The 13,637-nt window shown below is 45.3% G+C and overlaps 1 protein-coding gene across 4 annotated transcripts in view; it reads left to right on the top strand.

Moving 5' to 3' along the window:
- Positions 1-13,637, top strand: part of KNL1 (kinetochore scaffold 1) — a 431,776-nt gene that overhangs the window by 219,841 nt on the left and 198,298 nt on the right. For 3 of the 4 annotated variants that reach the window (XM_063947793.1, XM_063947791.1, XM_063947792.1), the window contains 2 exons: positions 1,080-1,132; positions 2,422-3,598. In XM_063947793.1, the coding sequence (XP_063803863.1) occupies positions 1,080-1,132; positions 2,422-3,598 (1,230 nt within the window). The remainder of the gene's footprint in view (positions 1-1,079; positions 1,133-2,421; positions 3,599-13,637) is intronic. The other variant, XM_063947794.1, reaches the window with a different exon arrangement.

Below are 13,637 nucleotides of genomic sequence, written 5' to 3'. Positions count from 1 at the left end.
ATTGCCTCTGCTTGGAGGGGGTCGGAATTAGGAGCTTTGTCCTGCCCTGTCCGCCTTTTTCTGATTTTTCACCGTGACCAGTCAGTACTCCGAACTCTCGCAGGTTTGTTTGCCTAAGGTGGTGTCATCTTTTCACCTTAACCAAGATATTGTGGTTCCGGCTTTTATCTCTTCTGGTTTGTCCTCCAAAGAGCAGGTTTTCGATGTGGTACTAGCTCTCCATATTTATGTGGAAAGGACTGCCTCTATCAGGAGGTCAGATACCCTTTTTGTACTTTTTGGTTTTCACAAACGTGGCTGGCCTGCTATTGTACAAATCTTGACCAGATGGATTAGAATGGTGATTGCTCAAGCATATGCACAGGCTGGTCTTCCAGATCCTGGTGCTATCAAAGCCCATTCTACTCTGTTGGACCTTCTTGGGCGGCCTGCCGAGGCGCGTCCGCTGAACAATTGTGCAAGGTGGCTACATGGTCCTCAGTGAACAAGTTCATTAGTTTTTATGCCTTTGATACTTCAGCCTCCCAGGATGCTTCCTTTGGACGCTATGTTCTTGTGCCCGCTACGGTGCGTCCCCTCCCATGAGGAACTGCTTTAGGGCATCCCCGATGTCTTCCCTGTGGAACAGTGTACCACGCTGTAGAAAAGGAGATTTATGGTAGACTTACCCTAGTTAAATCTCTCTCTGCGAGGTATACTGGGTTTCACAGGGCGCCTACCCTGACGCTTTTAGCTTCTTTGGGTTTGTATGCCATTAGCTGCTGGTCCCTTCTCCTGTTGTGAGAGTGTGGTTCTATATGACTAACATCTGCCTTCTTTTACCTGCTACTGCATTGAACTGGTTAATGTAACTGACCTCCAGTGTCCGGAGGTGGGGTTATAGAGGAGGCCATGGAATGCATCCTGTGAACAGTCAAAGCTTTAGCCTGTTGGTGCCTCTGGATTAAGATCTAACTCTACACCCCAATGTATTCCCTGTGGAATACAGTGTACCTCGCAGAAAGATTTAACTATGGTGAGTCTACCTTAAATCTCCCTTTTCTTTATAAACTCTTGATAAATTGTCTCACTGATTTTAGGAATAAACACGTTACTTCATGGACCGATTCAAGTTCCAGCTCACCAGGCAGAGGTATTTGATACGTTTTGTTTATATTTTAAACTATGCAATTTACTATTCTGCATCAACAGTAAATACTTGGACTGAATGTTTTCAAACAGCTTGTACTGTGCTGTTACAGTACTTGGTTATATTTTCATGCCTTCTACATGATCTATGCCACTGTGGGTGAAGGAAGCCCCCTTCCCCTCTCTATATATTTGTAATTGCAATGACTTGCATTGTATTCAATAATTAGATTTTTGTAACAGGGTAAACCTCAATTATTGCTTTCCCATTTTCTTATTTGAACATTAGCTGAAACTGGTCAACATGTTCTTGCTGATTGATCTAATCTGCCAACAATCTCTATTTTCATCTGTAAGTGATGATTTTCAGTGTCTGAAATGGCTTTGTCTGTAATGGGTTAATTTTGAGCATATCATTAGGGCTTGAGTTTTCCAAAATCTGCCATTACAGTTCATGTATTAAGGGTATCCATGCTTAAGTCCAGATGTTTAATGCGTAAGGTAATAATTAAGTCACATGTACTCAAATCATAGATATCCTTTAAAACCTTGACTGTAATGGCAGATTTTTTTAAGCTGATATGGGATAACGTAGTGGTTTTCAAACTTGGTCCTCTGGGCCCCAAACAGTTTGTGTTTTCCAGGTCACCTAGCAGGGGCGTAGTTGTAGTCATTACTCACTAAAGGTGCATACCTACTGTGAGATTTTGACTGTCTTTGATTTTGACTTTGCGATTTACCCTGAACTCCCCCAGAGCCCAGAACCACCGATACTATCTGTAACTTCGATTTTGACTAAGTGCCAGTTTAGACTATACTTTGTAATAGATTGTACACAATATAGTCAAGATTGACTTGCCTGCAAAGTCTATCTTTCTGTGCGGTACCGACCCCACGGAAGTGCGCATCGGTATCGCAGCTGGCTAAACACGATGCGGTTTGCACAACTTTCCTTGATATTTTGACTATATAGTCAAAATCGAAAGGATAAATCTCAGTGTGTACACAGCTTTATCACATTTTAATAGATCCCCAGGTGGAGCTAATTATTTCAGTCGTGATTCTGGGTTGGGACCTGAGGGCCAAGTTTGAGAACCTATGGGCTAATGTATCACTGACTTCCAATTAGGTATGTTGGCAGATATGGCAGTATTGATTACTGAACTGTTCTTGTGACCTGTCCCTTTGTATTAAACTGTTTATTATTTTTTATACTGTACTATGCACTGTAAAAAAAGACAAAAAAAACCCATTGCGCTAGTTATCTAATCTTGATGTTTTCTTGTTATTTAGTGGATTGCCACAGACTGTACAAAAGACAGGACTATTTTATTCTCCTCTGATATGGATATGACCACAAGCAATACCATAGCCATTGATAGGCTTGTTGAGGCAACACCAAAGAAAATAGATACTGGTTTATTTTTGTCAAGTTTAAAATCCCCAAAAAGTGAGGAATCAACTGGCAACATACATCTTCCTTTTTCAATTAGTGGCCAAAATAATGCAAGTTTTGAGGTGATGACGAACTCTTCCTGTCCAACAAAAATGAAGTTTGAGGACTTCTTAGCAACTTTGGGAAATAATAAATCAAAGACAGTAAAAACAAACACCACTATGTGGGCAGACGATGCTGACAAGGAGAACATTTTTCCTTATGTTCCCAAAGAAAATATATCTAACAAGAAGAGCATTCCTGCACTTTTTTATGCTCTGGAGAATACAGGAGATGTAACACAAATGTTCAGAGAGCAAGAGAACGGACTTGACCTAACGAAATGCCAAACAACCAACATTACTACTTTCATTCCAATGTTCAAAAGAGAATGGACTAATAATAATCCAGGCAGCACCTGTGCTGACCCAGAAACGCAAACCTTACATAACTGTCAGCACTTAGTACCTTCTGGCATCGCTAGTAAATCTTACACTAATGACCAAACTGTGTTGATGAAGGATGACATGGACTTAACATGTAGTCATACAACACGCATAGATGGAGAGTTATGGCAACCACGTCGTATATGTGATGACAGTGTTTTCCTCAATGACCGGACCATAATTTTTACTAATGAGAACGAAATGGAACTTACGAAAAATAATGTGGTTTTATTGAATAGTATAAAAACAGGTGCATTGCCTGTCGCAGGGGAAAAGAGTCTGGTCTGTATGGAGCGTACAACAGTTTTTCCAGATGAGGAAATGGACATTACCAATAGTCATACAGTAGCTATAGATGGTTTAGCAGTGGATCAGATGAGAAACCAAACATCCACCTATTCTTCCTCTAACAAAGTTCTAGTAACGTGTGAAACGCCCACAAATGAGCTCCCTTTTAATGTTTCTCTTGCTGAAAACGGTGGACCAAACAATTGTGTAAATCGCAGTAATGGTCCTGGGGCAGGAAATCCTCAAGGCAGAGCTTATGAAATCAGCAAAATGGAGACTTCTAAGTTGGAAGAGCAATCGGGTAAGGCTGCTACTCAATTTTGAGTTAGATGTATGATCCTCCATTATGAGGGAGAAGTGGTATTCGCGCACGTTATGTGCACCGATATTGCTTCTCCCCCCATGTATTACTGTGCCGACATGTGGAAAGTGATGGTGCCCATCGGTATCTGCGCTTCTATCTTCGAGAGCGCACCGATGTGCAGGGCAATGTAAGAACTGCCAGTGGCACTGACGTTCAGACACCTACTGCTGTCTATTTCAGCAGCTGCAGGTGGTGTTTCCCCATTTACAGCCACTGTAGTGGCGGCTGCCAGGTCCAGGCTGCGCACGGGAGATCTTGCGATAGTAACGTGATCTTGTGCAGGCCCAATGAGCCAGCTGGGCGGTGAGGTACAGCCTAGTGCTGATGCGCTGTGGCGCACTAGCACTGAGTTTTTCGTTCCCCCCCTCTCCAGAGGCCGAGGTGTTAATACATTTCAGTACTACTGCTTCCTGCTTCGCCTCGGTTAAAAGGTGACTCAGGAAGTGCTAAACCGGAACAATCTGTAAAGCTATAGTACATCTACCCCTCTGTCTGTCCACTGCAAAGTCAGCTTCTGAGATTGATCAAAACACAGCTTTTACCAACAGTCCAAAACATAACTCGACAAGTCATACATGCTGCTGCTGGACACAAGATAAACGGTGACTAAAAAGGTTTGTGCATTTTAACAGTGTAGGGCAGTGGTTTCCAAACTTTTTTGAATCACGGCGCCCTAGAATATCAGAATTTTTTTCACGGCACCCCTAGGCCAAAAATTTATTATTGAGAAATTTAGAAAGAAATATTACATTAAGTAGATGGCGTTTATAGGTCATCCTTAGGGTCAGTTGTGTGGTGAGGAACAAGATTTGCTTCTGTTTGGCCAAATTTTTTATGACTGGCAGCCAACAGCACTGGTTTTGCCTATTATATTGACCATGAATAATTTGAATTGGTCCTGGACCACCAACCTAGGGCACCCCTGCAAGTGTCCCGAGGCACCCAGGGAGCCACGGCACACAGTTTGGGAACCTCTGGTGTAGGGTGTAGAGGAGGCTAGTGCAACTTTTTGACTGTTTATTTTGTAACCTATTTAGAAAGAAAGAAAAATATTTGTATTGATACCCATTTGTCTCATATTTCATAATATAATAACAAATCTTTACATTCAGTGCTGTCTGCAGTTTTCATAAAATTTTCTGTACTAATACATAGCAGTTTATCCATTGGCAATCTGTTCATGATTTTTATCCCACATTCATACCAGTTATAAGCAGATTGAAGACTGTATAAAACAACAAAGTGAGGACAAATAATTCTACAATAAAATGTTTTGTAATAACTAATCACCAACAACTGGACAGTATAAACAAAACATAGGTTTGCAGAACCAGCTACTGACTAGCCCATTAAATCAAGTTTGGCAGATGTGAGGAATATACAGTAGCCAATGTAACAGTCCTGTCAGCCTGGTAACTAATTTCAGACAGGCATTGTGTTGTCTACAGGTTCTTGGTGTGTATGGCATAGAGTTATACAATTAGGTCCATATATATTTTGACACAATTTTTATTTTAGGTGTTTACCCTGTTCTTATTCAAGTTTAAGTTATATAATATGGTTTTAAAGTGCAGAACATCAGCTTTTAATTGAGGATTTCTCCGGCTGGGTCCACAGGTTATCCGCAGGATAACATTGGGATATGCTTGAGCGACAGCGGATTGGCACCAAATCGATCACGACCTTTGTGGCCTCCCAGGATGCACCGGGCTCGTCCATATAATCCCGCCCACCGACTTAGTCAAATCAGTTTTTTTTGTTTGTTGCGGAAGGAGTCGGACCATGGTCACAGGGCTGCTGTGTTTGGCAGCCCTAAGCTTTGAATTTTATTTATTTTTATAGTCTTACCTTTTTTTGAGTGAACTTAACAGCGTCTTACACGCATATTGGAAAGAGTCGCTCCAACAACTCTCTGCCAAGTCGCAACAATGCTTACCCTCGGTACAAGTGATGTCTCGACGGGCGTCTGTGTCGGATATTACTAGCAGGTCCAGCAGACGTTACCAGACTGTGGCCGGAGCATGGGGAGAAGGTAAGGCATAGGTTCCGCTTAGAAGGGGAATATGGACACAGCCGCACTGATTTGGGAGGAGACTACCAAACGGTAGCTGGCACGCCATCACCACGGGTGCTCTAGCGCTAGGCTTTAGGGATCAGAAGGCGCCAGGATTAGTTAAGGACGCGATTCCTAGGGTTGATGCCAGCAGTGGGGAGTCGGACGCTTTCCTGGTCGCCCCTCCCCCCAGTTCATGACCAGTTACCGAGCGCCTCCCGCCATGAACTGATTTCCTCACTTCCGTCTCAGACGCTACCACGTGGGAACTCGGTCGCAGCATGGCGCTACGTCTGTATACACTAAGGTTTGACCGCTAAGAGACTGTGTCGCAGACAGGAGCGTCTGCATGCACTAACGTTCACTGAGCGTCTGTGTCCATTAAAAATACCGGAGCGGCAGTGTACACTAGTAGCGTCTGGATCCACTCAGCGGTTTGCTAACGTATTGATCGATCCTGGAAGTGGGGTGAGTCTCCTTGTATCCCACTCTACGGAGTAAGGGTTATACAGCACTAAACTTCTATCTACTGTGTTAGTATGAATAGTTAAGTTTAGTGCCTATTGCATATGAGTTTTGTACAATGCTGTAATTTTTCTCCGCAATTGCGTCTGAATACATTAAAATAACTGTATAGTACAGAAAACAGTAGATGTACGCCTACATACTTGAAATATGTTGTAGTTGATAATATGCTCATATGACTAATAATATCATGTGGCTGACTGCTAGTGTGATTGCTGACTTTATGTATGTTTGTCAGTGTTTTTTCTGAACCTCAATGCTGGTGCTTGGGTTGGAGTCAGATTGATATCACTTTTATGCAATATAAAATATGTTCAGTCACAGATTGTGTATTATACTGTGGAAGAGTTGATTATTTATCATGTCTAAGAGCGGCAAACAGTAACACCAACACTTAAAAAATGTTTATCCTGCACGGTGGGGTTAATAACTCAATTCTTGGGAAATAATGGGTTGTGTGCAATGTGTTTTTCTTTTCAGCAGACTGCAAGGCAGATCCCTGTTCAACAACAAATAGATCCACCTTGAGCCATATTTGCACAGACTCTTTCCAGTATAGCTGACAGGTTGGCCCCTGCAGCTCCAACAGCAGGAATAGGTTACACGATTAACCCTTACATGCAGCTCCCATCTTATGGTATAGACCCTACAGCTTCTACAAGTTAACAAGCTGATAAACCGAAGGTAAATATATCATCTAATGCACAGGCTACACAGGAGGATACAACATATGATGACCCCATATACTCTACTTCACCTTATGAAGAAGAAATAGAGGGCTTCAGCTCAGAAGATATAGCTGAGTTAATTGGAGCAATGAAGGCTATTCTGTCTCTAGAAGATTCAGTTGAGCAAGTAGTAAAAACGAAAGCACCTGTATTTAAATGTCCCAGAACAGTGAGGGTGGTGTTTCCAGGGTCAGAAGAACTGACGGAAATTATGGAGGAACCTTGGGCTACGGCCAATAAGAAATACAAAATCCCAAGAAAATGGGATTTGTACTACCCTTTTCCAACTGGGGACTGTTTAAAAAGAGAAGTGCTTCCTGAAGTAGATACGCATGTCATTCGACTTGTGCTAAAATCCGTTTTTACTCTTGCCATCAACATCATTAAATGATGTTACAGACCGAAGAGTGGATTTTTTTTTGTAAAACATTTTCTCTAACGTCCTAAGTGGATGCTGGGGACTCCGTAAGGACCATGGGGAATAACGGCTCCGCAGGAGACTGGGCACATCTAAAGAAAGCTTTAGGACTAACTGGTGTGCACTGGCTCCTCCCCCTATGACCCTCCTCCAAGCCTCAGTTAGATTTCTGTGCCCGACGAGAAGGGTGCACACTAGGGGCTCTCCTGAGCTTCTTAGTGAAAGTTTTAGTTTAGGTTTGTTATTTTCAGTGAGACCTGCTGGCAACAGGCTCACTGCATCGAGGGACTAAGGGGAGAAGAAGCTAACTCACCTGCGTGCAGAGTGGATTGGGCTTCTTGGCTACTGGACATTAGCTCCAGAGGGACGATCACAGGTTCAGCCTGGATGGGTCCCGGAGCCGCGCCGCCGGCCCCCTTACAGAGCCAGAAGAGCGAAGAGGTCCGGAAAAATCGGCGGCAGAAGACGTTCCTGTCTTCAATAAGGTAGCGCACAGCACTGCAGCTGTGCGCCATTGCTCTCAGCACACTTCATACTCCGGTCACTGAGGGTGCAGGGCGCTGGGGGGGGCGCCCTGAGACGCAATAAAACACGATAAAAATACCTTACATGGCAAAAAATGCATCACATATAGCTCCTGGGCTATATGGATGCATTTAACCCCTGCCAGAATATACAGAAAAACGGGTGATAGGCTCCGCCCCCTTTTCGGCGGCCTTATCTCCTCAGCACACTGGCGCCATTTTCCCTCACAGCTCAGTTGGAGGGAAGCTCCCTGGCTCTTCCCTGCACTACAGAAAGGGTTAAAAAAAGAGAGGGGGGCACTAATTAGGCGCAGTATTAAAACATACAGCAGCTATAAGGGGAAAAACACTTATATAAGGTTATCCCTGTATATATATATATATATAGCGCTCTGGTGTGTGCTGGCATACTCTCCCTCTGTCTCCCCAAAGGGCTAGTGGGGTCCTGTCCTCTATCAGAGCATTCCCTGTGTGTGTGCTGTGTGTCGGTACGTTTGTGTCGACATGTATGAGGAGAAAAATGATGTGGAGACGGAGCAGAGTGTCTGTAACAGTGATGTCACCACCTAGGGGGTCGACACCTGAGTGGATGTACTGTTGAAAATTACGTGACCGTGTCAGCTCTGTATAAAAAAACAGTGGTTGACATGAGACAGCCGGCTACTCAGCTTGTGCCTGTCCAGACGTCTCATAGGCCGTCAGGGGCTCTAAAGCGCCCGTTACCTCAGATGGCAGATACAGACGCCGACACGGATACTGACTCCTGTGTCGACGGTGAAGAGACAACCGTGATTTCCAGTAGGGCCACACGTTACATGATTGAGACAATGGAAAATGTTTTATACATTTCTGATAATACGAGTACCACCAAAAAGTGGTATTATGTTCGGTGAGGGAAAAACTACCTGTAGTTTTCCTGAATCTGAAAAATAAAATGAGGTGTGTGATGATACGTGGGTTTCCCCCCGATAACAATTGATAATTTCTTAAAAAGTATTGGCTGTATACCCTTTCCCGCCAGAGGTTAGGGTGCGTTGGGAAACACCCCCTAGGGGGGATAAGGCGCTCACACGCTTGTAAGAACAAGGGCTCTACCTTCTCATGAGATGGCCGCCCTTAAGGATCCTGCTGATAGAAAGCAGGAGGGTATCCAAAAATGTATTCACACACATACTGGTGTTATACTGAGACCAGCAATCGCCTCAGCCTGGAGGTGCAGTGCTGGGTTGGCATGGTCGGATTCCCTGACTGGAAATATTGATATCCTAGATAAGGATAGTATATTATTGCCTATAGAGCATTTAAAAGATGCATTTCTATATATGCATGATGCACAGCGGAATATTTGCCGACTGGCATCAAGTATAAGTGCGTTGTCCAATTCTACCAGTAAAATGGTCAGGTGATGCGGATTCCAAACGGCATTTGGAAGTATTGCCTTTAAAGGGGACATTTGGGGTCGGTCTTTTAGACCTGGTGGCCACGGCAACAACTGGGAAATCCACGTTTGTACCCCAGGTCGCCTCTCAAAATAAGACGCCGTATTATCAGGCGCAGTCCTTTGTTGGCAAGCGGACAAAAGGTTCCTCTTTTCTGCTCGTGACAGAGGGAGAGGAAAAAGGCTGAAGAGATTACCCAGTTCCCAGGAACAGAAATCCTTTCCCGCCTCTGCAAAAGCCCTCAGTATGACGCTAGGGCCTTACAAACTCAGGCACGGTGGGGGCCCGTTCTCAATGAATTTCAGTGCGCAGTGGGCTCACTCGCAAGTAGACCCCTGGATCCTTCAGGTAATATCTCAAGGGGTACATATTGAAATTCGAGACGTCTCCCCCTCGCCGTTTCCAAAAGTCGGCTTTACCGACGTCTCCCTCTGACAGGGAGGCAGTTTTGGAAGCCATTCACCCAGCAGGTGATAATCAAGGTACCCCTCCTGCAACAGGGAACGGGGTATTATTCCACACTATTGTGGTACCGAAGCCAGACGGCCCGGTGAAACCGATTCTAAATCTAAAATCTAAAATCTTTGAACACTTACATACAGAGGTTCAAATTCAAGATTGAGTCACTCAGAGCAGTGATTGCGAACCTGGAAGAAGGGGACTACATGATGTCTTGGGACATCAAGGATGCTTACCTTCATGTCAAAGTTTACCCTTCTCACCAAGGGTACCTCAGGTTATGGTACAGAACTGTCACTATCAGTTCAGACGCTGCCGTAGGGATGGTCCACGGCACCCCGGGTCTTTACCAAGGTAATGGCCGAAATGATATCCCTTCGAAGGAAGGGAATTTTAGTTATCCCTTACTTGGACGATTCCCTGATAAGGGTAAGATCCAGGGAACAGTTGGAAGTCGGTGTAGCACTATCTCAGGTAGTGTTGCAGCAGCACGATTGGATTCTCAATATTCCAAAATCGCAGCTGGTTCCGACGACTTGTCTTCCGTTTCCTAGGGATGTTCCTGGACACAGTCCAGAAAAAAGGTGTTTCTCCCGGAAGAGAAAACCAGGGAGTTATCCGAGCTAGTCAGGAACCTCCTAAAACCGAACCAAGTCTCAGTGCATCAATGCACAAGGGTTCTGGGTAAAAATGGTGGCTTCCTACGAAGCAATCCCATTCGTTAGATTCCACGCAAGAACTTTCCAGTGGAACCTACTGGACAAATGGTCCGGGTCGCATTTTCAGATGCATCAGCGGATAACCCTGTCACCAAGGACAAGGGTATCCATCATGTGGTGGTTGCAGAGTGCTCATCTTCTAGAGGGCCGCAGATTCGGCATTCAGGACTGGGTCCTGGTGACCACGGATGCCAGCCTGCGAGGCTGGGGAGCAGTCACACAGGGAAGGAATATCCAGGGCTTAGGGTCAAGCCTGGATACATCACTTCACATAAATATCCTGAAGCTAAGGGCCATTTACAATGCTCTAAGCTTAGCAAGACCTCTGCTTCAAGGTCAGCCGGTGTTGATCCAGTCGGACAACATCATGGCAGTCACCCACGTAAACAGACAGGGTGGCACAAGAAGCAGGAGGGCAATGGCAGAAGCTGCAGGGATTCTTCGCTGGGCGGAAAATCATGTGATAGCACTGTCAACAGTATTCATTCCGGGAGTGGACAACTGGGAAGCAGACTTCCTCAGCACGACCTCCACCCGGGAGAGTGGGGACTTCACCCAGAAGTCGTCCACATGATTAAAAAACTCGACAGGTATTGCGCCAGGTCAAGAGACCCTCAGGCAATAGTTGTAGACGCTCTGGTAACACCGTGGGTGTACCAGTCAGTGTATGTGTTCCCTCCTCTGCCTCTCATACCCAAGGTACTGAGATTGATAAGATGGAGAGGAGAAAGCACTATATTCGTGGCTCCGGATTGGCCAAGAAGGACTTGGTAACCGGAACTTCAAGAGATGCTCACGGAGGATCCGTGGCCTCTACCTCTAAGAAGGGACCTGCTCCAGCAAGGACCCTGTCTGTTCCAAGACTTACCGCGGCTGCGTTTGACGGCATGGCGGTTGAACGCCGGATCCTGAAGGAAAAAAGGCTTTCCGGATGAAGTCATCCCTATCCTGATCAAAACCAGGAAGGATGTAACCGCAAAAACATTATCACCGCAATTGGCGAAAATATGTTGCGTGGTGCGAGGCCAGTAAGGCCCGACGGAGGAAATTCAACTGGGTCGATTCCTACATTTCCTGCAAACAGGAGTGTCTATGGGCCTGAAATTGGGGTCCATTAAGGTTCAAATTTGCGGCCCTGTCAATTTTCTTCCAAAAAGAACTAGCTTCAGTCCCTGAAGTTCAGACGTTTGTAAAAGGGGTACTGCATATACAGCCTCCTTTTGTGCCTCCAGTGGCACTTTGGGATCTCAATGTAGTTTTGGGTTCCAAAAGTCACATTGGTTTGAACCACTTAAATCTGTGGAGTTAAAATATCTCACATGGAAAGTGGTCATGCTGTTGGCCCTGGCCTGGGCCAGGCGCGTGTCAGAATTGGCGGCTTTATCCTGAAAAAGCCCTTATCTGATTTTCCATTCGGACAGGGCGGAATTGAGGACTCGTCCTCAGTTTCTCCCCAAGGTGGTTTCAGCGGCTCACCTGAACCAACCTATTGGTGGTGCCTGCGGCTACTAGGGACTTGGAGGCCTCCAAGTTGCTAGACGTTGTCAGTGCCCTGAAAATATATGTTTCCAGGACGGCTGGAGTCAGGAAATCTGACTCGCTGTTTATCCTGTGTGCACCCAACAAGCTGGGTGCTCCTGCTTCTAAGCAGACTATTGCTCGTTGGATTTGTAGTACAATTCAGCTTGCACATTCTGTGGCAGGCCTGCCACAACCAAAAATCTGTAAATGCCCACTCCACAAGGAAGGTGGGCTCATCTTGGGCGGCTGCCCGAGGGGTCTCGGCTTTACAACTTTGCCGAGCAGCTACTTGGTCAGGAGCAAATACTTTTGTAAAATTCTACAAAATTAATATCCTGGCTGAGGAGGACCTGGAGTTCTCTCATTTGGTGCTGCAGAGTCATCCGCACTCTCCCGCCCGTTTGGGAGCTTTGGTATAATCCCCATGGTCCTTACGGAGTCCCCAGCATCCACTTAGGACGTTAGAGAAAATAAGAATTTACTTACCGATAATTCTATTTCTCATAGTCCGTAGTGGATGCTGGGCGCCCATCCCAAGTGCGGATTGTCTGCAATACTTGTACATAGTTATTGTTACAAAAATCGGGTTATTATTGTTGTGAGCCATCTTTCAGAGGCTCCTCTGTTATCATGCTGTTAACTGGGTTCAGATCACAGGTTATACGGTGTGATTGGTGTGGCTGGTATGAGTCTTACCCGGGATTCAAAATCCTTCCTTATTGTGTACGCTCGTCCGGGCACAGTATCCTAACTGAGGCTTGGAGGAGGGTCATAGGGGGAGGAGCCAGTGCACACCAGTTAGTCCTAAAGCTTTCTTTAGATGTGCCCAGTCTCCTGCGGAGCCGCTATTCCCCATGGTCCTTACGGAGTCCCCAGCATCCACTACGGACTATGAGAAATAGAATTATCGGTAAGTAAATTCTTATTTTTTCCCTGTCAGTGGCTGTCCTAAGGCCTGCTATGGCCTCAGCCTGGATAGCAAAAGTGGTAGTTGAATGGGCTGAAGAATTAGAGATAGACTTTTAGCACCTACTAGGGAGCAGGAGTCTCGTATAGCCCATATGAAACAGGCTGCGCTATTTCTAGAAGAAGCAGCAATGGATATTGGTAAGATTGCTTCTAAAGCATCAGCTTTAACGGTAGTTGCTCGCAGAGCAATTTAGCTACGTACATGGAAAGCGGATTCAGAATCCAAAATGGTTCTGGAAGCTTTGTCTTTTGTTGGGAACATTCTTTTTGGTAAGGAATTGACAGAGATTCTGGAGTCAGAAGCTGAATCCAAGAAGGTTAAATTTCCTGACAGTTATACTCCTAAGCCTAAGGGTTCAGGACTTAGGCCATTTCAGTGGCATGGTAAAACAAAAGGTAAAAATGAACCAAAGCAAACCCAGTACAATAAGTCTGGTAAAGCAAGAAAGCAGTGGGCCACTAGAGGGCCAGCTTCCAAACCAGAACAGAAACCATCAGCCTGAGGGTGCTGGCCTCTACTTGGGGGACTCCAAGATAGGGGGCTGTCTTCTTCAGTTTGCACACTTATGGCAGCGGTCGACAACAGATGCTTGGGTGCGAGAAGTGGTATCTCGGCGTTAA

This window comes from Pseudophryne corroboree, chromosome 12 (genome assembly GCF_028390025.1).
Source record: "Pseudophryne corroboree isolate aPseCor3 chromosome 12, aPseCor3.hap2, whole genome shotgun sequence".
Lineage (NCBI taxonomy): Eukaryota > Metazoa > Chordata > Amphibia > Anura > Myobatrachidae > Pseudophryne > Pseudophryne corroboree.
This window is presented reverse-complemented; position numbering and strand designations above follow the sequence as displayed.